Below are 25,913 nucleotides of genomic sequence, written 5' to 3'. Positions count from 1 at the left end.
CTTAGCCCGGGTTGCGAGTCCAAGCGCAAGGATGCACAACGGCCTGGCTCGGAGCAGGAACAGATGCACGGAGTTTTTAGCCAGTAGGAGTCTGACACTCCCTTTTGGCCCACCCAGGACGAGAGAGATCATGACATGATGTTTCGGCTCAGAAGAAAGTGTTCTTAGCCATCACCTGTACCTATATATAAAAAAATCTAGGTGTTAATGAGCATTTTGTTTCAGTGAAAAGTTTTTTATTGACGTAGTCGGTTAAAGATAACAATAACATTTTTATACTGTTCATTACCGTCACGTAAGGCACTTGTTACTTTTTATAAAGAAATATAATAAGCAAAAACACGATGAATGGAATGGTTCGTTCAAGGATATGAAAAAATAAAAATGCATGGAACTAGTTATACGATAGCTATTTATAACTTTTATTTTAATAACAAGTATCTGAACTATTTAAATTTTAAATATATATAGGATTTAATAAACATTCGTTGTTCTTAAAGAGAGACACGCCAGTATCGCTGACGTTACTTATGTCATTTCTTCCAGTACGTTCCATGATATTTTAAAATGAAACTTCAATTCTTCTAAATGTTCTTGTATTTCTCGAAGGTCCTTCATAATCACATTCTTTATGATCCGCACTCGCTGAACTCTGCAGTCCGCTGTCGTGCGTCCAGACGTCATATTTATACCAGAATTCAAACATAGTTCTATTCTCCTTTTAAACAGTCTTTGATTTCGTTTTACTTTTAACAATAATTATGAATACCATTTTATAATAACTGATGACAGTCTCGAGTTATTTTGATGTTGCATCCGTCATTAATACTGATAGCGCCGATATATACATTATACACCTAAGGCATTATATACAATTTATTTAATTCTCTTATCGTTGGTTTGATATAAGCTAAAAATTGCTAAGCTATAGGAGTTGATGATAAAAATGTTGCAAAAGCTTGTCTTCTATTAAATCACGCTTACATAATGTTATAAAATTTATCATTTTGATTTTATATAACATTTTAGATCGTAACCTTTAGTTAGACGAGCGTTATGTACATAAAAAGTTCATGGTTCTATTGAGACTAAGCGGAGGTCGAAAGCTAATCATATCAACAAAAATTTGTAATAATTTTATTGATACAATAGCAAGAAACTATTGTGTTGTACAAAAATATGTCATGAAATCTCTTATATACGATATTTTTGAACAATGAGATTTGAAGTTAATTTGGATAAAATTGTTTCTGCTTTGCTAGTTATGCTTATTGTTTGAAATATAATTTTTTATACTGTTCTTTATTTTGTCCAGTAGATGAGGCGTGATTCATAAAATGCTAGATTAAACTTTCCCTGTAAAACGTCACGATATAGTTTTCTTAAAGGTTAATTATCTATGAAACTTCACTATTAAATGTATAAAATATTAAGTCACATTTTTACATCGATGTAGGCTTGGTTACATTCGAGATTTTTTTTAAATGCTCGTACTATTTTTAATATATCTTCTATAAATTTTAATTCAGATCTTCTACTGATATTGATACGCTATCACAAAATATATTAAGAAGCGTGTGTTTTGATTAAAAATGTTGTTTTTTTTTTTATAAAATTTTATTCTCAATATGTAAACATTTAGTATAAAAAGTATTACAAATAAAAAAAAAACTCGTTACAAAATTCTTCCTTAATATTAATAATTATGGCTTTTTAATATTATAAGTTCGTGTTAATGTTTAAACCTCTGCCACCGAACTTTAATAAAAAAACAATCACAATCACTTCTAATAAATGTAGAAAGATTATATAAAACGCCTTCATAGGAAATTATACGCAAATTTAAAAAAAAAAAATCTACATTGCACTACCGCTGCAAAAGTTCTTACATAATTAATTAATAATTAATATATTCATATGTAAGCAATTAATACTTTTTATATCATTACGAAAAGGTTTAGAGGACAATAACAATTATTCCTGTATCATGATTAAGCAACGCTCTGTTAAATGCTAATCAATTAGATGCATACATCAGCTATACTAACAAGTCTTTTATATTTTTTACATTTATAACATTTTTTAAATTTATTTTTTTATATGAGACGAAACCTCTTAGCATTCAATGGATTCACCGTGCGGGTGACGGGTCCATTGCGTTGCAGGGAGAGGAGCCTCAACAGTGCCTGGGACTTGCGACCCAGGTGTAGGTTTAAGAGGCCCCTAACTAACGCGCGTTAAACGTTTAAAGAATTAAAAAAATATATAATGAAAAATGTGAACATATAAATTAAAGGCTTGCGTGAAATGGAATACATTTTTTTTATTTCTCCCTTCGAAATCATTAATATTAAAATAAACAATATATTTACAATACATATAATAAGGAGGTGTATTATTTAAGAAAACACGTAGCTTTTATATCTCTGATGATTTCAGTTTTTTCATATTTTCGAAGATATAATCTCTATCTCTCCTCGAGGTAAGTTCTCCTGGAAGTGTCCCGGGCTTCGGCCCCTTTCGCTGTTAGCATCGTTTTGGGAGTTGTGAGAATTTTTATTATGTTCCCTTAAACATAAACATATTTGTCATAAAGTATTGTCACAATTGTCAATTTTTTTTCCAGTTTTTGCGGTTTTATTGACGCTCATTAAAAATTTACAAATTGTTTATTAAATAAAATTTAAAATTTACCGTTTGCCGCACGTTATGCATATTTTGAAAATGTTCTTGACAGGCGCTTCTATGAAGACCCAAATGAGGAAAGCGATGAAGGTGCCTTCAGCGATAGTTCCAATGGCGTTCAGTAACTGAAATAAAAAAATAAATTGATTTATAAAAGGTATCAAAATTAATGTAGACTATATGTGTAAATATGTAGGCTGTATGGATGTCTCAGCACTTGCTCGTCTCCAGTAACACAAACTCTTTACTACACAATTTAATTCTTTCTCTGCCAAAAGGACATTACTTTTAAAATACAGAGTGTATGTAAAGCTTATGGCATGAACGCAGCCGCCTACAATCAGGTGCACTACGCTATGACCCTATAACATAATGTTTCCCTTAATAAATCAATGTCTTATCTTTATTTAATCTATAAATAGTGTATATTAGCAATAATTAAAAGCAAATACATAAATGTAATATTATCATTATTACCATGAATGCCATGTCGTAGTGGTGCGGGTTCCTTGCTATGTTGATGTTGCGTAAAATTATAAAATTGTGTACTAAATATAATCCATACGTGAGTTTGCTTAGCGGCACAAATGGATACCAGCATAGAAAATTCTTGATGAGCGCTGAAAAAATAAAAAAAACATATATATTGGATTACTAACACAGTAGCCTCGCTAAAAGAGGAACATTCATTATAGTTTCGCTAATTATGTATATAACTATTATAAATATTTAAACCACAAAATAATGACACAAGTGGAAAACGCTTAAATTTTGTATATAGACCGATGTGTTAATGGTTTGATGGGAGTACGAGACTTACTAATGCCTCCTAGCGAGCAGCAAACAACGACCACTGTCAAACCACACGCCCAGACGGGTCTATTTAAGGCAGCATATATAGCGTTCTCTAAAGCGTCGTTGCTTCGCCAAAGGAACATAGGTCCAGTGAATAAAACCGCTCCCATCATTAAGAAACCAATGCAAGTGCCAGTCACCGCATATTTCTGTTAAAAGCAGAATATTTCTGTATCTTTATAAATATATGTAATTTATTACAACATTCAAATAATAAAAACAGAAACGAAATGATGTTTTCTTGTGTATTAGACGTAGACCTTATTAAAAATTGAAATTGTTGTAGTAGTTATAGAATATTTCTTTGATAATACCTAAAACATTTGGTGTGTTATGTTAATGTAAACAATATATTAATAAATTTAAAAAATATATATATTATTAAGATTATTTAGAACATATATTTACAAGTGAAATCTTTTTTAGCTGCTGAGATGAAGTGTAATGTGTGTAACACCATCCGCTCAAAAATCCAACGAGGTAGGCGGCGTAACGCGTGTGGCTTTTTATATACGTTAGGTGGAATTGTTTAGACGCTCGGGGATCCTTCAGAAAACTGTGAAAAAAAAATTATTATCAAAACATAATACATATGCGTATTGTGTGACACACACTGATGATACGATAGAAAAAAATTGATACGGCAAAACTATCGAACCTGAGACTTCTAGAAAGGGTCGTTACAGCTTCTCTGGGAATTGAGCTGTCGTGTCTATACTCGGATTGTTGAATATTATATGCATTAAAATGTGGAGACAAGGAATAAGAGCCGTTTATTATATTTATTTACAAAGACCTATTCCATTTTATCTGTCGTGGCAGTTATGTTTATTGTTTAGCACAAGTTTGTCTTGCATAAAATACAATGCATTTGCCCTCTCACATTCAATAGCCTACGTAAACTTTGTGTTAAGATTCATGAACGGAAAACTGGTAACGCTCCGTTTGTAGTGACGATGCGTTATGGTTACTTTTCAGCAACCGTGATCACGGGCAGACGTGATGTGGGACACATCGGAAAAGTTCGGGAGTATGTAGTTTTTTACAAAAATAAATCACGCGTAGTTTATCCGAAAAATACTAGTTTCATTTAAATTAATAAAACTCGCGAAAATCTTAGATCTCATTATATAAAACTGTGGTACGAAAAAATTATATCGTTGGGAGATATAACAATCACATGTATCTTAAACAATAATACAAAATTGAATTGAAAGCATTATTTTTTAGTAGCAAAAAATGGCTATAGTCTTTTCAAAGATATGATAGTTCATAAACATCATAACATATTAAATTATAAATAAATAAAATAAAAAAAAATAAAGTTAAATCACTCACTCGTATGTGAACATCAGTGTTGCTTGGAGTTTGTACACGTAATTAATAATCCCCGGAGTTATAATGGCGGCTACAGTGATGATGATGAAGAGAAATCTGCCAACGGATGGAATCCGTCGGTAGATACAAAACAGAAGTAGCGTCAGCACAAAGTAGTGGAAGTCGCAGGGAATGTACCAGCTCACGACTGTACACTGAACATGTACTACATATATAAGTTATTTCGCTTACTCAATAACATTAAAAAAATATATCTCTCCTATATAATATGACCTATTTATTATCACATATCCAAACTTAAAATTTTTACCAGAACTCATTATCACTTACCATGTTCTCAGTATCTAAATAATTACTCAGCATGATCAAATTTAGCCACCAGTTGCGCCGGCACGTCCCGGTCTCAGCAGACACCAACCTTGGCCACAAAGGCCCTGAACCGGTGTAAGGATATATTGAACATATGAAGAAAATAACAAATGCATATGCTACTATAATCCTGAAAAAAATATTATATGTTACACTATCTAGTCTGACTCCGGACATAGACTGGTTTAGGATTGTAAGATTGTAAATATCTGTCTCGTAAACATCTCATCTTCACATCCATTTTATTTCTTCTTAACAGCTCGAAGATATTGTGTTGATTAAATTAACAAAATATAATTATAAATAAATTCAGTATCTATATCAACGGAATGTAGCTGACATTAAGATTCATTGTACTTACCTAATATATCTTCTCAAGATAAGGAGCAAAACGTTCGGTAGCCTAGTTAATTCAGATAAAGCTGACGCGAACAGGAAACCGGATATCATGAAGAAGGTGTCCACGGCCAGGTCATTATGCATAAATATACTACCTAATAAGCTTAGAGCAGCCTAAAATTATAAATAATATAATTTTTTTCATGCTTTAGGAATGACGCGTCAATATAGTCGTATTAAAGCCTAGCTGTGTTAAAGTGTTGGACAAATGTTTAGTAATTTCGTTGGACAACAACTCAATAATAATTATCTTGCAGGTCATAGAACATGTTCCAACATAGATCAGAAACGATAAGGGATAGTGAATTGATATATATAATATACGATTTCATATACTAATTAAATGTAATATATATATATATATATATATATATTTTAACTTAGTTCATTTTACGTTGTAATGATGTCATATAGTATTTTTATATGTTGTATAAATAAACACTAACATATATAAATTGAATGTATAATTATTATAAATTTTAAGTCAAAACGAGTGTTTTCTGTATAAGTATTTTTTATATATATATATATATATATATATGTATATATATATATAAGGATCAAATTAAGTTTTCAACGCAAAACAATGTACAGACATTTAACAGTACTTATGAAGATTGTTTTTTTTTTTATTTAGAATAGTTCAGTTGTGGATCATGAACTATTAACATTAGTCATGTTTAATATCTCATAATTTTTCCATAACAATGAGGATATTTATTTCTTCATTGTATATGCATTATGCATGCACAGGTCCCGTAACCAATGATTACTTGTACACAATAGTTATTTTTTTTACATTTTGTACCTTTAGTTTCTGTAAATTAAACAATTTAGTCTTATACCCGAAATCCGGTCCAGTCAGTATATATCTTTGTTTCTTAAAAAACATCTCTTTAAAGGTTTTTAAAGGAACTCATAACATTATGATTGCAAAAGTTTGTAAGGATGTTAATTTGTTGCTATTTCACTAAGACATTTTGAGGCCGGGTACTTATGCAAGGAACTTAATGATTTGATCCTTGTTTAAACGTCGTAAATTTAAATAGTAAAACCAGACAGCTCTATAAGTTATTGGTATCATTTATCTTTTTTCCTTCCTTATTGGATATTAGTATTATGTTATATAGTTTACTGCTTTATTTGTAGTCGTACCTTATCTATGTGCAGGGCGTTACTAACGAGTGCTGAATTGAGAGCGCCGTTCTGGTGACCGATGGTAATGAAGCACATTGTGAGGAATTTAATTCCGTAGAACATTTGAATGTCATGCTGACCACATCTGAGAAGTTCTCCAGCGTTAAGTCTCATGTCGAATGCACTGATTAAATTATCCCCTAGAATATAATTAAGAGCAATATTTTTCCTTTTATTTCGTTATCAGTTTTGATGATTGAAGCGACCGGAACGCTGTATTCTCGACTCAGGTCATTCATCCGCGGAGATTATCTCGATTTGCGGTTTTTATTTGTTCGATAGCCCGGTTATCTGGGGTGGTTTGATAAAAAATATAGATCGAACCACTATTTCAGTTTTAAGGCGGGAAAATGGAACCACGTTCAAAAAAACGATTTGATACAGAAACGTCGAGGTCGATTCATTCAATTTGCACAGAGAACTATTTTTTCGAGCGAAGCGATAAAAAATGTCAAGGGGTATTATAGTACATTAAATTTTTCATTAACCTATATAAATAGGAAAGTCTTTATTGGTATTATATTAAAGTATATAGTTATAACTTACGAAGTGAAATTTTTTCCAGATTCTTCTTTTCTCGATTTAAATAAGTACATATTAAACACAAAGCTGTTAGTATAGTAACGGTGGCTCTGAAACAAGGGCAAACAAATTGTGTCAATCAGTTTCCTAACATCTTCTATTTATTTTGAAAAAATAATCCTTTAAAATGAATTTTGTAATACGTGATGCAAAAAACTTAATATCTAAGAGATAATATTATGTTGTTTTTTCTAATCAAATTCCTTATTAATGTTAATGTGAACAGCATTTTTCGGTTGCTTCTTACATTGAGATATTACTAAAAATCTAATATTTCTAAGACACCGAAAACATAAATGGGTTCACTATTTTTTGTTCATACTCAGAAGCATTGAAGGATTATAATGCAAAATTTATAAAACATTTGTCTGAAGCGCAACGTGCAGAAAACTAAGGCAAGAAATAGGCCTATATTTATAGTGCATAAATAGGAGACATACATGAAAGAGTAGAATACTGCGTCGTATGGTTTCCCCTGGTTTTTTTGTTGACATTCGCTGACGTTAATACGCGCCTTCATCCCAGCCGCGCCGAGATGACTGTGGGTAAGCATCACACTGACCAACTTCTCTACTGACTTCGGATGACAAACTTCCGGGATACACATACCCCATACCAGCTCGTTAAGAGTCCTTTGGAATTTAGATTTGTACTGAGAAAAAACAACATTAAAATTCAATAATGAAGGAGATTAAAAAAATGCTTTAATTGCACTTGAATTTAATTTTATTATTAATTTTCACATTTGTTATATTCTTAAAGGAAGTGAAAACATTTTCAAACACTCAAGAATATAAGTATGGATATCGTAAATAGATAATATTAAGATATAACAATACAGATAATTTAAATGAAACTAGTATTTTTCGGATAAACTACGCGTGATTTATTTTTGTAAAAAACAACATACTCCCGACGTTTCGGCCCGTGATCACGGTTGCTGAAAAGTAACCGAAACGTCTGAGTATGTAGTTTTTTACAAAAATAAATCACGCGTAGTTTATCCGAAAAATACTAGTTTCATTTAAATGAATAGAACTCGCGAAAATCTTAGAGCTCATTAATACAGATAATGTTAACTTGTGTTGTTTAAATGACATACCCGTAAAAAATTAAATGCTGATTGATACGGATCATACGGATAAGAGGTGCGCTTCTTAACAGCATTGTCTGGCCCCTCCAAGACTACGTCAGCGAGACAGTATTGTGATCTCAGATCCGGATAGTCATCATACCAGGGAGGGTTCATGCATTCGTCGAAGTTACCCAAGTGATAGCTATTACCATACAGCAGACCTTGAGGCTGTGACGACACTGAATCCCAGTCTGAAAAGATATACAGTTATCTATCTTTATGAGCAACTCTGAACGTATTCGCTCCGATAAACTTAACAGCTGGGTCCAAAAATCAGAAACATATGTTTTATTATTGTATTATAATTATAATGAATCTACATATACTAAAAATTGTGAGTATATCATTAAATAAACAGATAAATGATTGGGCTGTAAGCAGCAATTTTTTCAAGACAACCTTTGTATGTATACGTTTCATTCTCTAAATATAAGCCACTATATTTTGGTTCAAAAGTTAAAAGATATGGTTACAACTCTTGACTTATATACAAAACCATAATTTGAATATTAGTCACTGCTCCCAGTTAACAATTGTTATATTATTTCCAAATCCATGTGTGGGTTACAATGTTTCTCTGACATAATCTCGCAGCGATCCAATTTATTAATATGTACCAAATAGGCTTCACACAAGAATTTTACAGCATTGCATATAAAGAAAATTCTAGTATGAAATACCCTTTAAATTTATTTTCTATAACTTAAGCGTTTCTGTATAATCAATCAATAATTAAAATATACAAGAATTAATACAAAAATTATTATTACTACCACCGGCAGTTAATTGTGACAGACGCACGGATGCATTTAATTCAAGTAACACAGTGAACAAGTTATCACTCAATGTGTATGTTTTTCAATATTGTCTTTAAAAAAAATGCTGCTCATATTAAATTTATTAAAAAAAATAATATAATACTAACGTTGAACTGAGAATAAAATTGCGTTTTAAATATTTACATTAAAAAATAATTTTTATTTAAATTTATATATAATTATTGGACAAACTTACTCCAGACAGCCCATAGCGTAAAATTCTGCAAACTGTGTAACAACAGTAAAGTTTTGTTGAGACACGGTTCCTCGTCTCTCGTCCAGTTATGATTCGTTAAACTGAAAACGACGTCCTCGATGTAAACATGTCCTTTGTTCAGATCGAACGTCTTGGGTATATGCGGTTTTTCACTGGATTTCATGTATACATAAACAGTTTTATTCGCAGGGAATACTGTAGTCTCCATATCACTCTTCGTTGTGTTCGTAACATAACTTTTAATCGATACGAAGTTGAGAACAAGAGTAAGCACAATCAGCTTCATGTTTTAGAGAGCTCCGTCTGTAAAATGACGCTGATCGGAGCGATCGTTGTGTTATAAGTCGAATAAAATTGCATAAATAAGTCAGGCAATCTTAAGAGTCATCAACAATTAAATGTCTATTGTAGCGTTTTTTTTTTTATATGGAAATAATGAAAGGTCATGGGAGAAGTTGTTTTTTCTTTCTTTGTAATACTTACTGTAAAGCGAATGATTTAATCTACCTGAGCTTCTGTGGACATATGTACGTGTTTTCACCCAATGTACGAAAGCTTGTTGCGACTATGAAGTCGTAGGGAACAGATTTATTTTAAACAGCTTTAAAATATTTCTAAGAGCGCTATCTGGTGGGATACGATACGCACAGGGCAATTTTAATGTAACCACCCCTAGCGAAAAATATTTGTCAGGGTATACTTAATTACTTTCTAACACAAACACAGATGGCGTTATAGAAAGAGTTAAATTGTAAAAGATAATTCGTGTAAGTTAGTAATAATTACCTTAATATTTTTTTTATTTTTTAAATTATTTGGCAAAGCTATATATATTTTTTATAATCATGTCTTTTATTTTACTTTCTATAAAGAACGAAATCGCAATTTATTTGAATGTAAATATTTCAAGTTCATTGTCATATCGGATAAATATTCTAGCTTAATTACTGTGACATTTTATTATTTAAGAGTGACTCAGCGTTAACAACTGAAAATAAAACATACCCACATATTTTTTATTTGATCCAATTAATGCTGTACCTATTTTTAGTTTTTATTTATTTATGTAAAAGTCGGTAAACTCATAAAGTCTTATAATAAACATGAAATCTGACTATCGTTTTTAAATAGCCAAGGAGTGTTTTTAAAGAAACAAAATAATAGGTTTTTGTATCGCGATATAATAACCTAGAATGGCCTTAAAAATTGTTTTAAGAAATTTCTAATTCTATATCACTTAATGCCTTCTGACTTCGGAAAGAGATGTTTAATCTCTGTAAATATGAGGAATAATTTAAAAACTGGAATCATCAAGATTATTGTATTGTTTTAGAACTTACAAAAACACGTGTTATGTGGAATTAAAGAAGAATGCTATGAAATGAAAGCTGAAGTATGTAAAGGACTGAATGGGTTTTAGTGTAATTTTACATGGACCTGGACCTGGACCTACCCGAATAAAATATAGCTTACGGTTTATTAGTGTATATTTTCCAACAGCAAAAGGCTACATTACGTTTTTCCAGTACCTAATACAATACGACTAGTCTAATATGAAGAATTTTTCAAATAAATCAACATGAAAAGTAACCGGATACGCTATTCAATCTTGTGTTTTTTATGACTTTTGTATTTTGAGGTTGTATATGTATATATAGATAAAAATATTTCATACAAGTGCGCTTTTAGAAAAAAAAGATATCAAAATTCTGAGAAAAAATAACATAAAAATTATTTTTTTAAACAACGATTTAGATTTTGTTTTGCCTTTAGTTAATATATTTCATAATTTTATGTACCTTTATAAAGTTTTTTAATTGTATTCAGTTTTAATAATTAATTTTATTATCTGTTATATGACATGAACGTATCAACTACCAGCTCTTTTTATTAACTGTAATTAAAAATATATATATATAAAAATGATATGTTTCTTTTTCTTTTTTTAACAAAATATTATGAAATAATAATTTAAATATTTATATTTTTACTTTACTTATTTTTCTGGTTATAAATATTTATGATTTCAAGTTCAATTTCGTTATTCATGAAAACATTTAGAGACGATGCCGTGTGATTGTTTCTAACAATGATTCTTCGTTTTGAGACGAACGTCAATTTTATCATTTGAAAAACTTATAAGCGATCAAAAAGGTTTATATTGAGGTGGCAGGAAAGACTTACAGGTTTTCATTTAACGTAAAAAATATGGCAACACTAAAAGGCGTATAAATAGTGGGAAAATCGTTTATCTGTCTCTTTGTTCGCAATTGTTGATAAAGTGCTCGTGCTCTATTCCATCGTCTGGCTTACCGCGGTACAGCCTATCAGACCATTATTACCATTTAGGTTCTTGTCCGTTTGGACGATGGTTGAATTAGAACGCTGAGCTTGCTGAGGACGCTGAATCACGTAGAAGGAATATTGTCTTACACTGGTCATAAAATTTCTTCACATATGTGTAATACGATATGAAGATAAAAGATTTTTCATATTTGCCAAAAAGATATATAGTCTATTTGAATAAAAATTTAAGAAATCTCTTTATTGATCTCGTCTGCCTGTGATCACGGTTGCTTAAAAGTAACCGAAACGTCGGGAATATGTAGTTTTTTACAAAAATAAATAACGAAAATTATTAGTTTCATTTCAATGAATAAAACTCGCGAAAATCTTAGATATCATTATAACTTCTTTATTAAACCTTGGTTTTAAACCTTATTTTTGTCGATGCGGATGTGGACTATAATTATTTTAAAACGATTTTTCATATAACAAGTTTGAGTTAAAAGCGATTAATTATAAACGCTATTTAAATGCGACACATTTATCAAGGAATAATAAAAGTGTTTACACTTTAGACTTGTTAAAATTTTAATAATAGGAACCATTTTGTTTTTATATGACATAATCGTTTTTCAATTCACTTCTTGGAAATGATAGATGCTTTTAACTTAAAACGATCGGGTTTTTAACAGTCTGAAGTAAGAAACAAAATAATAAATGACAGTTAACTATTATTATGGTTTTTCTTAAATTAAATTTATTTAAATTAATAGCGATGTCTGTTGATGTAAAGGGACAACAGTTTTCGTAACTCAAAATGTTACGTTATGTTTCTCCAGTAACACAATACGACTAGTATAGTTGTGTGTAAGATTTTTCCAATTAATTGATTTTTTTTTTAATTTCAGCTTCATTCGCACTGGCATCATGGAATATATGTACTGTGTGGAAGAAATACGAAGGAGTTTGTCTAATGCAATAAAGGCGTTTATTTAATTATTATTATTATTATAACTATTTGATAGATTGAAATTAAAAGCGACACTCTGATACACTCAGTCTTATGCGTATTGTTTTTCTTTTATGACATTTGCATTTTGAGGTTTTATTGGTCTAAGTTAGTAAAATTTCTTGATACAACTTAAGTTTTTCACTTAAATGAATTAAAAGCATGACATTTGATTGATTTGTAACTTGAGCAGAACTATAAATATAAATTATTACTGAACGGTCGCAAACTGTTGAGGTTTTACAATTGTAAAAAAAAAAAAGTTGACAGCTCCATATGTAAATAAAACACGCGTCTGTTACTAATTATCTTTTATTAAGAACAATTTTCTATCTCTATTTCTAATTAAAATCACTAAAATCGAAATCTACACCAATTAATTATATTCGTATTACATATTTTATTCACTACAATATTTATAGTTAACCGATTTCATTTAATTTAATATAATATTTTATATTTTCAACAATTTCGTTATTAATAAATAATTTTTATGTGCAATTCTAGAGGTTGAAAGGTGATTTGAATTGAAGTGACAGCATTATGTAACGCGCGTAATTTTTATGAAAAACTCTAAGAAGCTTGTTTAAATAAATAAATAAATAAATATATATATATGTATATATATATATATATATTCGCATTTTAAGTAAAAATAATAATTACCTAAATGAAAACTTATGAATCTAAAATAATTTTTAAGTTAAATTCTTAACGATTTTTAAATTTACAACACATGTAATCTTATTACTATATATCTTATTAAATGTACACAAATGCTTTGGATCATACACCAAATATCATGTATTATATAATTTAACATATATATATATACAAAAATTAATGCAGAGAAAAACCACAGATTTTCATTATTTACATTACACTAAGAAATTTACATTCGAACAAAAAAATAAAAAATAAAATATTTCGAAAAATAATGTAAGTACGGAAATAAAAAAAAAATTAGTCAAAGGAACAAATTGCTATGCTTAACGCAAAATACAAAATAAAATTTTCTAAATATATATATATTTCATGTGCTATAATTCGTGCTAAAAAAAATTGAGTGTAAATAAAATCGATGTATAACATTATGTTAATTTCCTTATATTAATTATTATAATTATAAATATCTATAGCGTTTTTTTTTTAAATGTACATCTTTGGAACGCGTTGCTATGAACACACTGACTAGAGTTCACTCGACAATTCTTAAAATCTAATTCATATAAATAGTTAATTTTATTAATTAAAAATCCTAAAATAATCATGTACTTTATGTGATAAGACGATTTCTTGGCATTCGCATCCGATATACAGAAATATCGATGAAATAAAAATTACATGCAATTACGAATTACGAAAGATATTAGCGTTTATATGTTTGGTAAAATAAAACTAATCTCAAAATTATCTCAAAATTAATATATATATATATATATATATATATATATATATATATATATATATATATAGTATTTTTATTGCAGATCGTTATTGTACTATACATATTTCTAAGTTAGATGATTGTATCATTTGTTTTGTTAAGAAAACGAATATAGTGTGATGTTTCGGCTAAATTTAATTTACTTGTAGATTGAGATTCTATTTGTTAATGATATTATATATATAAACATCAAATGACTAGATTATTTTGGATGTCTAAGGTCAGGATTACCATTCTATAAGACTTTCTTTCCACGGTTTTCCCCAACAGTTCAAAGAAATATGCCTTTGATAGTAATACAATCCTCAACACTTGGTTCTTTGTAAAACTAATAGTAAACTAATAATTATGACTGGTAAAATAATTTCACTTGTTCGAATAAAACATTAATGTAGTGCTATTAAATTTTTGACTAGTTTATTTGGTAAAAATATCAAAGACTAGAACCTTTCTCAAATAAAATTATTTTTGAGATCAAAGCAATGACTAGATAATAAAGAAAAAAGGTAAACATTAATTAATGTTGCGTGATACTTTTACGATATACCTACTATAAAATAATTTTGACTAGCAGAAAAATATGACTAGTAAACTTGATTAATTGGACTAGATTAGGTAAACGAGCCTAGAATCTTAAAACTATTTTATCATATAAAAGTGACTAGGAAACAGTAAATTTAATTTAATTATCAAAAATAATATAATGTAAATAAAAATATTCAATGTTTTTTTAAAGTAAACAGATCTTATATGTTAAATAAAATGACTAGAATTGAAAACAAAAAAAAATAATTAAAGATTGTAAAATATCTAAAGTTATTGTAATATATGGAATAGATTTATGTAAGTTAACAAACAAAGTTGACTCAATTCCTATGCAGTGAAAGAATTATGAGACAGCTAGCGGTGCATCTAAAAATATGGTCAGGTCGGATCGATGCGGTGACCCTTCAACTCACCGATCGAAATGCCTCATGCCAAGAAATCGTCTCCGATGTCATGATTTATACGACTATCACTTAATAATAATTGTATTAAATAAAGTGATATATTATATTTAATATTAATATAAATAATTAATCTAATACCAGGCTATATACAACTAACATTGAAAACGTCTAACTAGCTACGCGTCGGATGTTTGACATCGTGACGTGTGATTTTGGAATGTTGCTGTAGAAGATCATATGTACAATGATTTACTTAACATATACACTAAACTTAGAGATAGAATTTGATCGAAATTTACTAATAGGCATCTAGTTTTTCAAGTCCATGTGATAATAGGCTTTATGTGAAGAAGAGGGAGCTGTCGTGGTTGTAAGCTGAATATGGATACAGAGTGTGCGTCATTGTGTATGGGAAACGCGGCACCGGCCGCAGGACATGACGTCACCCATCGCCACTACCTCCCCCCTCATCCTCGGATCCCGTGACATCCAAGCTGCGGGAATCCTCAGAGGAGCAGTTTGAGTGGCTTCTCACTGGCACGTCCTCCCAGCTCTGTTCCGTCGGAACTGGTATTTTGTTCCAGAAGGTATTGAAATTGTTGTCCATTAAGGGCTCCTGTTGGATATATGTTTCTATTGCAATCTACATCACTGTTACATAAGATAATAGTAAGGCTATTGATGGATTGGCAAAAACATTTGTGGTTTGTTTGAATGCATTTCTGAACAGGTATTTAGCTGGTCGAAAAGCGCTTATCCAATGATTGTTTGATATGAACTCACCGCTTGGTACGTCGGATATTCCACGTGGACCTGGCGGAAAGCTGACGGTTCTTTTTCTACTTCTGCTTCAGGCTGTTCGTGGGCGATCAGATGTTTCTTCAGATAAGCCTGCCGTCGGAACATCTTGCCGCAATGCTGACACGAGAAACGACCTACATCAGACGATGGAACTTCACGTCGCTTGTTAGCACCGGGCACCCTCGGTTTATGCCAGCGGCGATGGGACGCCAGATTTGCAGGACAATTGAAGACCTATTCAAAATTAACAACAGTTATAGCAAAGAGCTTAATAAATAATTAAGTTATTTTTACTTCATGCATGTGCAATACGTTGGAGTAAATAACGAGAAATAGACCTGTATTCTCAATAATTTAAATAATAATGGACGTGAATCAGAATTAATTGCGTCTGCATTTGCATTATTCAAGTTAACATGCAGCTATGCAGCTGAGGTAAGAAAAGTCGCACAAAAATAATTAAATCATTGTTGTTTCAATGCTATTAATCACCTCCCCACCACTGGGATGCTAATAACCCAGCATCACGCACTACGTGAAGTGTCAATTAAGGTGTACAAACATTTTGCTACTGATGGGTGTACAATTCCCATGGAAATATGCCAAGTGTTTACAGTCACACCCTCCCGCAATTCGTTCCCACACGGAAACTATATTTCGACAACATTATAAATTAATGTATTCTAACAATGATGTAACTAAGATAACTTTAATCTATAGCAAGGGTACATTAAGTTTTTTTTGTTTATTTCGGTTTAGTTATTGGAAAAAGTTTGCACCTATATTCTTTCTACGGTTCGATAGCTTTTCTTTTTGTGTGACAAATACGCACCCACATTAGCAACAAAGCACATTTGTGTATGTGCCAATTAATTATATGATGAAAGTTAATCTACCTTATCACATTCAGGACATCTGTACTCAATATGAACTATCCGGGAACAGCGATGCTGTGCTAGCGCGAACGCGTCGCTGTACAGTCGTCGACACAGTCTGCATATGTAACGTCCTAATTTGTTCTCAATCGTAGCAATGAGAGCCTTCGCTTCCTCTGTCACCTCGACCACATTGAAGGCTGGATCGATGTCACCCTAAACAAACACATATTTATTACCTAAATAAAATTTAAAATATAAGCATTCTAATAACCCTTATCAAGTAAGTGTTTTGTGGGTGTTTTTTTATTACTGTTACAAGCTAAAAGAAAACAAAATGACGGTTTAATATTCCGGAAAGAGATTTATTTCATATTTAATGACCTTATAAACCACCCCTTTGTACAAGCCCTTTGAGTCGCCCTCTAAACTGTTATTAGTGCGAAACCACAACACAATACGCGATTTTATAGCGTTTAATTGTTGAACCGATAAAGAAAAGTCTCAGTCGTAATAATGGTAAGGTAAGAGTGTCTAATTTGCAGGTGCTTTGTAGCCTTATCGCTTATTTCACTATGAATAAATTACAGGGGAAAATTCTGACACGATTTAATAGTAAAGTAGGTTAAGAAAAATGGAACTGACCTTCCGTACTACTAAAGTCTCGTCCTCAGCGAGATCTCTGATGATAGTTCCCGACACTGGTGATGTTTTGTCTTCGTCGAACATAAGACGCCTCACGACTTTGCTTTTCTTTACAGGCTGTGGGGGTTTAGGTGATTTCTTTGGTCTCTCTTCGACGTCCCTGATCTCCACTATGTCAGGGGAACTTCTTTCGCTCTTGTTACTGCTTGTTTCGTTGGGCAAACAACTACGAAGCTCCTCAAAAAACTGCTTGGTGAATTTGAGCTTCTTGGCTTCAGGGCTGTCGCTGTCGTTGGATACTTCATCATCAAATTTCCTTTTCTGACTCTTATCATTTGATTCGTAATGACTATTGCTGTCAGTTTCTTCAAACGTTCTGAATATTTTCGGTGGTTTATCATTTTTGTTTTCATCGGCAGGTTTTCTTTTAGTGGGGGGCGGTGGGGTGCATGGAGGCGTTATGGGTGCAGTGGATTTGAGTGATAAGTCAAGTGGTACTAAGGGTTCATTATAGTACGCAAGATATTGCTGGAGAAGGGTCGGATGCTGTTGGGGAATAAGATCGTGGAGGTAGTTGCTGGAGATGCGAACGGGTGGTGCGGTGTACTGCTGATAGAATCTAGAGGTAGCGAAACGTTGGAAGTGTGGCAGCGCTGCTTCCATGTTCAAACGTATGGAAACGTATCTTCATCGACGTAAAATAACATTATAGAGTCTTTTCACGACTGTTTGTTTTTTGTCTGAAACAAAATGAAATGCGTCAATAAAGAAAGAAAATAAAGTCAACAAATCAATTCAATAAGCCACAATTTCTTAAGGTGTTTGAGTGAAAATAAGAAAAGCTGTGCTCCTGATTGTGAAGATCCATTCTGTTGATTGTAACGACGCACTACACTAACAAAATTGCTCCTTTCTACTAAATGATATTTCACACAAGGTCTTTCATAGAATTACATACAGTTTTCTATAGATTCACTTTATTTAAGGAAACAAGACATATGATCAAAGATTCCTATTTTTTAGATGTACTCCAGGAAATACATCATAAGCAGGTAATTTATATAAAATATAATGTATATAATATTTATATTATTGTTCTTACATATATATAATAAGTTATTTTATATAAAAAACAAATGTTTAAGTTCTCGTTTTAATTATATTTTTTTTATTCAAGATTAATTTAGTTTATGATATGCTTGTTTGCATAGAAATATTTCTTTCCATCTATACATCTTCATAAAACTAACACGCGTTATAATATTATTTGAAAACTACATACTACCCACGTTTCGGCAAATTCAATTCAAAGGTATAATTTTTATTTAAATGAATATTCGCTTAAGTCTTAGATCTCATTAATACATCTTGAGACAAAAAAAAGTAATTGTAACGTCCAAAAAGGTTGCTGTAAAAAAAAATATGACAGATAATGGCGTTTAAGTTAATGGATAACTAGTGCTGTCTAAATTGTGCTATTCACCATAGTAATGATAGAAAGCTGGTGTTTACGGTGTGGTGATGGGACGCTCTAATTGCCATCGCTGAGTAACAGACTCCCACGCTCTCCCTTCACTCCCAGGGGAACAAAGCACCCCATTGCGTTCTATATATTTTGGATTAAAGCAAATACCATGAATAACTTATGGTCTAATGGTTTTTAGAGTTTCGCATAAAAAACAAAATAATTTTCATACATAAAGCTGGTACGATTAACCAATTTTTTTTTTGGCACCGATACGATGAATGAGGTATGTCTGTTAGGTAAATAGAATGGTTGAGGAATAAATAGCACACTGTGACATTATATCGATGTTTGTAACTTTTTATTAATATATGTTAAAATAAAAGATATTTAAGGCTTTGAATATTATATATTCGAAAGGATTTTGGTTGGGCGTGACATTGTAATGCGTGGGCGGACACTGAGGCGGGAACTTGGGATTTATTCTTGAATATTTAAGTTTAAGTATATATATATATATTGGAGCATGCCGTGTATGTGTCACTTAATAATTATAAATATTTGCTATATTTATTAAAGAATTGGAAAGAACAAATGAAAAAAATTTAGAAAAATAATAGTCTCCTTTAGATTTTATGTATCCGGGAATATCTGGCAACTAGTTAAGCTGGTCAATAAATTAGGACCAAAACTAATAAATATATATATATATTTCTTTCGATCATCTTTAAAGCATTCATAAGAATTAGTTAATACAAAACTTATTTAATATTATTAAAAATTAATATTAAAATAAACGTAACAATGGTGACAGTTAACAAGAATAGTATAGTAACTATTATATAATTATCAGTAAGTGTGGAACGGTTAATTTATTAACAAGTTAAGTAATAGTTAAATGTGGTACAGGGTAGGTGTTAAAATATATTCATTATTCATAATGGATTCAAATTTGAAATTATAATAAAATCAAATGAGAATATAAGAACAGAATTTCAGAAATCTAAATTATACAGAATATTATTATACAGATAATTTTTAAACACCATTTATGAATAGATACTATAGACTTAAAAAAACATTTAAACACACACACATATATATATATATATATATATAAATATGGAGCCTCGTTAAAATTCTAAGCTATTATTGAGAAATAAAATAAAATTAATAAACAAAACACGAACGGATCCGGCGGAAATAATAAATAAAATTAGAATATATTTTTTAAATACCATAGGTAATTATTATTGATGTATTATAAATAATATAGAATATAACGAAACTATTAAATAAAATAAACATATTGCTTTAACGAACTTATATTAAATGCGAGTTTAATTCAACGTTATAATTAATTTTCTTCTAACAAAATTATTATTATCTAACAAGTAACATCCTTATTCTGATAAAACATTATTCTTATTCAAAATGTATTTTATAAGAAATATATTGTATAATTATGTAAGTTAGAAAAGTTTTAAGGGAATAAGAAAAAAAATTAATGTGTTATAATCCGACGTTTACCAGAATAAGGCTTTAATTCCGATTCCCGTCTAAAACTGACAACAGTGTACCTGTCGTTTTATTATACTTTAAATAGCAAATAATTTATTTTATTCCTATATATATATACGAAATTATATAAAGACCAAATCAAAAATTACTCAATGTATATGTTTTAATTTAATAGTACTATTATTGTTTCATTGGAATAATGGGATAAAAATGTGACGTCTTTAAGAAAATCTGCGAGTGGAGTCGCGGGAAACAATATGTCATGTTAATTTTTCTCATTTAATTAATTAAAATAAAACTTAATGATAACTCTGTATTTATGCAAATAATAAGTATAACATTAATGCTAGGCCGATATACCGACAGCGTCATAAAAGGGGGTGCTGTTTTAAGGACATTTTTTCTATCTATAAAAACGACCCTTCATTAAATGGACAGTGGTTGTTCAGTGAAAGGGGTTGGAATTATAGGTTGTTGTCTAATATTTTTATAAAATGATATTCAAGTTAATTTTAACTGGACGATTCTATTTAATTGTTAAACTTTGAAAGCATTTTAATATTATAAAATGTTCTAAAATATAAAGGTGGATGTTGTTTGAAAATAATCTAGGCGTTTCATCAAAATTTTTTTTTACCTTGAAATAATATAAAACCATGAAGGAAAAGAATCATTGAAAGTTTTTTGAAATTATTTATGTTTAGCTGAAATATATATATATATATATATATTTAAGATCATATATACATATATATTATTTTTTGTTTGTCAGATATTTTAATAATAACTTGGAGGCAAAAGTTTTAAACTCAAAGTTGCCCAACAAAGTTTATACTGTTGCATATAACGTTACAAGGGTATAAGGCTTCTTATAAAGTTTGGCTAACAAGCCGTATGGTCCATCCAGCCTTGCAACTGGTAATATTAAATGTAATCACATACGAAATATAAAATTACAGACACGTATGCTTTATTTATTCTGACAATATTATTCACTGATTATAATTTATATACAATTCGATTATCTAGTCATAAAAAAAAATCACTATCAACCGGCCAGTACTTAATCCGTATAGGGTGTTACTATGGCGAAGGTTAACATGAGTCATACCTGTTCTGCCGCTGACTCAGGCGATCACCCCAGCACGTCGGATGTTTAGATAAAAACCTTCGGCTGTTCCAAATTTGAATTTTTGTTTTGGGAACGTCACGGGGTGAGCGGTCCGCTCTCCGGCGCGGTCGTGGCAGGACTGGTGTGTGCGAGCAGCGGGGTGCGAACATCAGGCACGGGCCAACATCAACCCTCCTACAGGATGCTCCCGATATTTTATTTTGCATACATTTTTTTTTCTTTTCATTTCACACTAAGAATGCGATATGTTTGTGTGAATAGATAAAGTACGCGGCTAGGAATATTTCATTCTATTTTATTAAATAAATTGTTAAAAATTTTATATTAATATATACATATATATATATATATATATATATTCACTTGAAGGTCTATCGTCCCTTAAAGACTGAGAACTGAGAGAACTGAGGTCTATATTATCTGTACATTCGAGTTAGAGTCAACCCTCATACGACATTATTTTTCTACCTTTAGATAAAGCCCGCATCTTACGTCAGTTGTCTACGAATATTGTTGTCATCTCTCTCTGTTTATTTGTATAGATTAGAGTGAGATGTTTATATTGTAATCTCGAACGTGATTCTCAAGGTGCTTCCTAATTCTTTTTCCGTATTAGATCAATTGAAATGCACTTTGATGGAGTAATGCAAAAATAGTTCTTAGGTGACTCAACTGAAAAAATAAATAATGGTATAAATTTTTGATGAGAAAAGTTTAATATAAAATGATAAAATAAAAAATATATACTAGGGGTGTTAAATTTTATTCTTAAAAGCTTGAAGTCAATCACGTCGGTACATCAATATTTAAAACTGAGATCCAAGAGTCTGGGCGGATCCCGCCCTAGCGCCGCCCAGCCGCCCGCCCCGCCCACACAGACAAAATAATTGAATGTAATCGAATCATCCCTGTATTCAATTAATTCCCACCCGACTAATCACTGCGATTGTTAGAATGCAGCCTCCAAAGCTTCCAAACTCCGTCCAATTTACACTTTGATATACAACATCTGTACACTAAAAACATATTTGTTCGTAATATAGATGTATAAGGAACAATGTATGTTAGTATTTAAGTATTATTATAATATATTATTAATATTTAAACATTTTACATTAAAATTCCTCAATTAAAAAGTAATTAAAAATATAAATGGTGAAAAGTTTTATATATTTTTATAAATACGAAAAATTTTAAATACAAGAGTTATACATATGTATAAATAATAGTTATAATGACTATATGTGTTAAATATATATATTCTTTCACACTGTTTGTTACTGGATGATTTATAAGAAATAATTTTTATTCGGACTAATTAGAACCAAAAACAATGATTTATAGAATTTTTTGTCTATTTGTCTGTGAGTCTGTATACTCCATATATATAATGCTTTAATAATACGTATATCTGTTTGAACAGGGAAGCCCCACTCGCGCACGCGCCGGAAACACTGCGCCCGCGCATCCTTCCAGTATCGCTTACCGGTAATTGTGAGTACTTACATTGTATCTTATTACAGGAGTACTCTAACGTTCAACGCACCCTCAATATGACAGTTTATAAGTTATTGATACGTAAAAAATAAATTGCAAATATATATATATATATATATATATATAGATTATATTTAGTATATGATTATTCCTTAATTCATTCCGATATAAAATTATATATAATTAAATATGTATATATTTTTTTATAATAACGATATACATATATTTATAAATCATTGTCATTTCTTTTTAATGTAACAATATTATGTTAAAACACACGGGTGCGTGTGATGAAACAATCAAGTGTCCAAGTGTCAATGTTATCTGGTCGTGGGAACTGGTACCAGGAAGGATGTCATTCACACAAGTGACCGACACCTTTTCTAATCATCCCCTTTTGCTTTTCCTGTCGGCAAATGTTGAAATTATACTATTATTAATATATATATATATATATATATATATATATATATATATATATATATATATATATATATATGTATATATATTATAATTTATTTATTAAAATAGGTACCACAAAAAAATATTTTATATAAATAAATTTATATCATATTGATTATTACTTCTTTATCATCGTATTGTTTGTTAAATAATTATTTTATTTACATCCTGGCTGTAACCGTTGAGGATGCGGTAATGACTAAAGAGGTTGCTAGCAATATTAATTCTAATTTCAAATTATATTTCATATAAAATGTTAATTAGAATGCATATTGTATTTGATATGAAACACGCATTCGAATTTCAAATAGTGTTCGAATTTCGAATTGATTCCGTTACATGGATTCAGTATTGATCGCAGTTAGAAAATCAGTGGCGAGGGTGAGGCGACCAATCGCGGGATTGCTCGCGGCAGATGCGTGTGAGCATTGTGCTGGCCCTTGTGTTGGGGTCGCCCGTGAGAGTGACGCGGAATGTTGGAATATCGATGGTCATTATCCCCCGCTGTAAAAATTTTAAGTACGCATTGCGGATGTATAAAAAGATATACTCTTTTGTACTCATTTAATAAGATGTCCGGTAAAAACTAACCAGACAGTTTGGATTTTTAGATAAAAACACATTGGAATGATGTCAATAAAGATATAACAGGAGTTAAAGGCACAATTAGGTAATATAATTTAAGGATTCTATTTACAAAGAACAAAAATTGTTTATCAGGACCGTCGCCATGGCAGCGCACCCTCGCAGGTGTACCCGGATTTAATCAACTGATTATAACTGACATCCCACTACCCTACAACATTTGGGTATCGGTAAAAATATACCAATTAACTAGATATATAATAAGACAGGATCTTGTTCAACAAAATAGCAATATCCAATATGTTAAAATTAATAAAAAGGTTACACGTACCAAACTTTTTTTTTTAATATTAAATTATGTAAATGCAATAAATGTGTTTTTAATGAAAATTATAAATTTTGCTTAAAGAGTTTGTATATGTCTTTGGTCTATAGATATGTTTTGGGAGGTGTTTTAATTAGTTTGTGAAAAGTCTTTCAAAGCTTTCATAATTTTATTTGTGACTTCCAATTTTGTATTGCTATTTATAGTTATAAAAATGGACAGTAATTTCGAGTAACGTTAATTGTTTAAAGTGATTCGTAATTCAATATTCCCTCATATAAATAAATTTTTAAATCGACGTATCCATCGAGGTCTTATAACATGATTTTTTTTCTATAAAACATAAAATTATTTATTGTCAGTAGCTCAGTTCGTCGCTCGATTGCTTCCAAAATAATAATACCAATCAACACTACAAATATCTAACCCCGAGGCCGTACAAATACTACATGTAAACGCACGAATTCTTTCATAGAACCCCCAATTTAATTCATAATAGCTATGCACGATGAGAATTCGTATTAGTTTGATAAAGAATAAATATATATAAAGAAATTAAGAGCACCTGAAAACGTCCGCCATGACAGTGCATTACTGTGAGCACGCGCGCGGCACGCGCGGCACGCGTCCACCGACATGCACCTTGCTACGGTCTACAAATAAAATTATATTATATATATAATATATATTAGCTTCTGTTTGAACGTTTATTACTTTACTGACTGTGATTTTCTTAAAATGTATTTCAAATCTAAGTATTTACATTTTGGTAAAGCGATATTTAAGATACAATACATAAATTCATTAGATAAGAAATAAGAAGAGATTTAATTAATAATAAAATTATGTAATATAATTAAATTATGTTGTAGACTGTACCATAGAAATGTTTTACAAAGCATTGGATTATTTTATTGTGTTTTTCGGCGTACGTTCGAAGGGGTCTCGTATATTCTCTTTTTCCCTTGTAATGGACGATCTGTTATTTTGTGATTTTATGATTTCATACATTTGAGGCTCTCAATTATTATTATTATATATATTCAGACCTTTTAACTTTTCTTATAAATATATTGAATATTTCTGAGAAAAATTTTTGAACATTTTGACAAAAGATTTAATAAGGTTACAAATTTGTCCATATTAGTGGCTTCTTAACCCTTCTTTCTTATTTCTCTATGAACAATCCAAACAGATATGTTTTAAACAACAATTGTGAGCGTTCATGATTGCAAAACCTATTTCAAACAATCCGTGTAAAAATAGAGACAATCGTTTATTTGTCAAGTACTGAGTTATAAAAGCCCCGGGCACATTA

The 25,913-nt window shown here is 30.6% G+C and overlaps 2 protein-coding genes across 2 annotated transcripts; both read right to left on the bottom strand.

The window, feature by feature from the left end:
• Window positions 1–2,303: 2,303 nt before the first annotated feature.
• Window positions 2,304–9,919, bottom strand: LOC116773232 (nose resistant to fluoxetine protein 6-like). Its single transcript, XM_061528505.1, has 13 exons — window positions 9,575–9,919; window positions 8,528–8,751; window positions 7,866–8,077; window positions 7,390–7,475; window positions 6,802–6,983; window positions 5,609–5,760; window positions 5,209–5,377; window positions 4,879–5,072; window positions 3,949–4,096; window positions 3,506–3,689; window positions 3,163–3,305; window positions 2,695–2,810; window positions 2,304–2,568 (listed from the first exon to the last, which is right to left on the bottom strand). Exons 1-13 carry the CDS (start codon window positions 9,879–9,881, stop codon window positions 2,445–2,447), a joined length of 2,241 nt encoding a protein of 746 aa, XP_061384489.1. The 5' UTR covers window positions 9,882–9,919; the 3' UTR covers window positions 2,304–2,444.
• A 4,461-nt stretch (window positions 9,920–14,380) lies between these two features.
• On the bottom strand, window positions 14,381–21,966 carry LOC116773071 (MDS1 and EVI1 complex locus protein EVI1-A-like). Its single transcript, XM_032665445.2, has 5 exons — window positions 21,706–21,966; window positions 17,609–18,348; window positions 16,985–17,179; window positions 16,071–16,322; window positions 14,381–15,903 (listed from the first exon to the last, which is right to left on the bottom strand). The coding sequence occupies exons 2-5, from the start codon at window positions 18,269–18,271 to the stop codon at window positions 15,730–15,732; spliced, it is 1,284 nt and encodes a 427-aa protein (XP_032521336.1). The 5' UTR covers window positions 18,272–18,348; window positions 21,706–21,966; the 3' UTR covers window positions 14,381–15,729.
• Window positions 21,967–25,913: the final 3,947 nt, after the last annotated feature.

The sequence above is a fragment of the Danaus plexippus genome (genome assembly GCF_018135715.1).
Source record: "Danaus plexippus chromosome 18 unlocalized genomic scaffold, MEX_DaPlex mxdp_20, whole genome shotgun sequence".
NCBI lineage: Eukaryota > Metazoa > Arthropoda > Insecta > Lepidoptera > Nymphalidae > Danaus > Danaus plexippus.
This window is presented reverse-complemented; position numbering and strand designations above follow the sequence as displayed.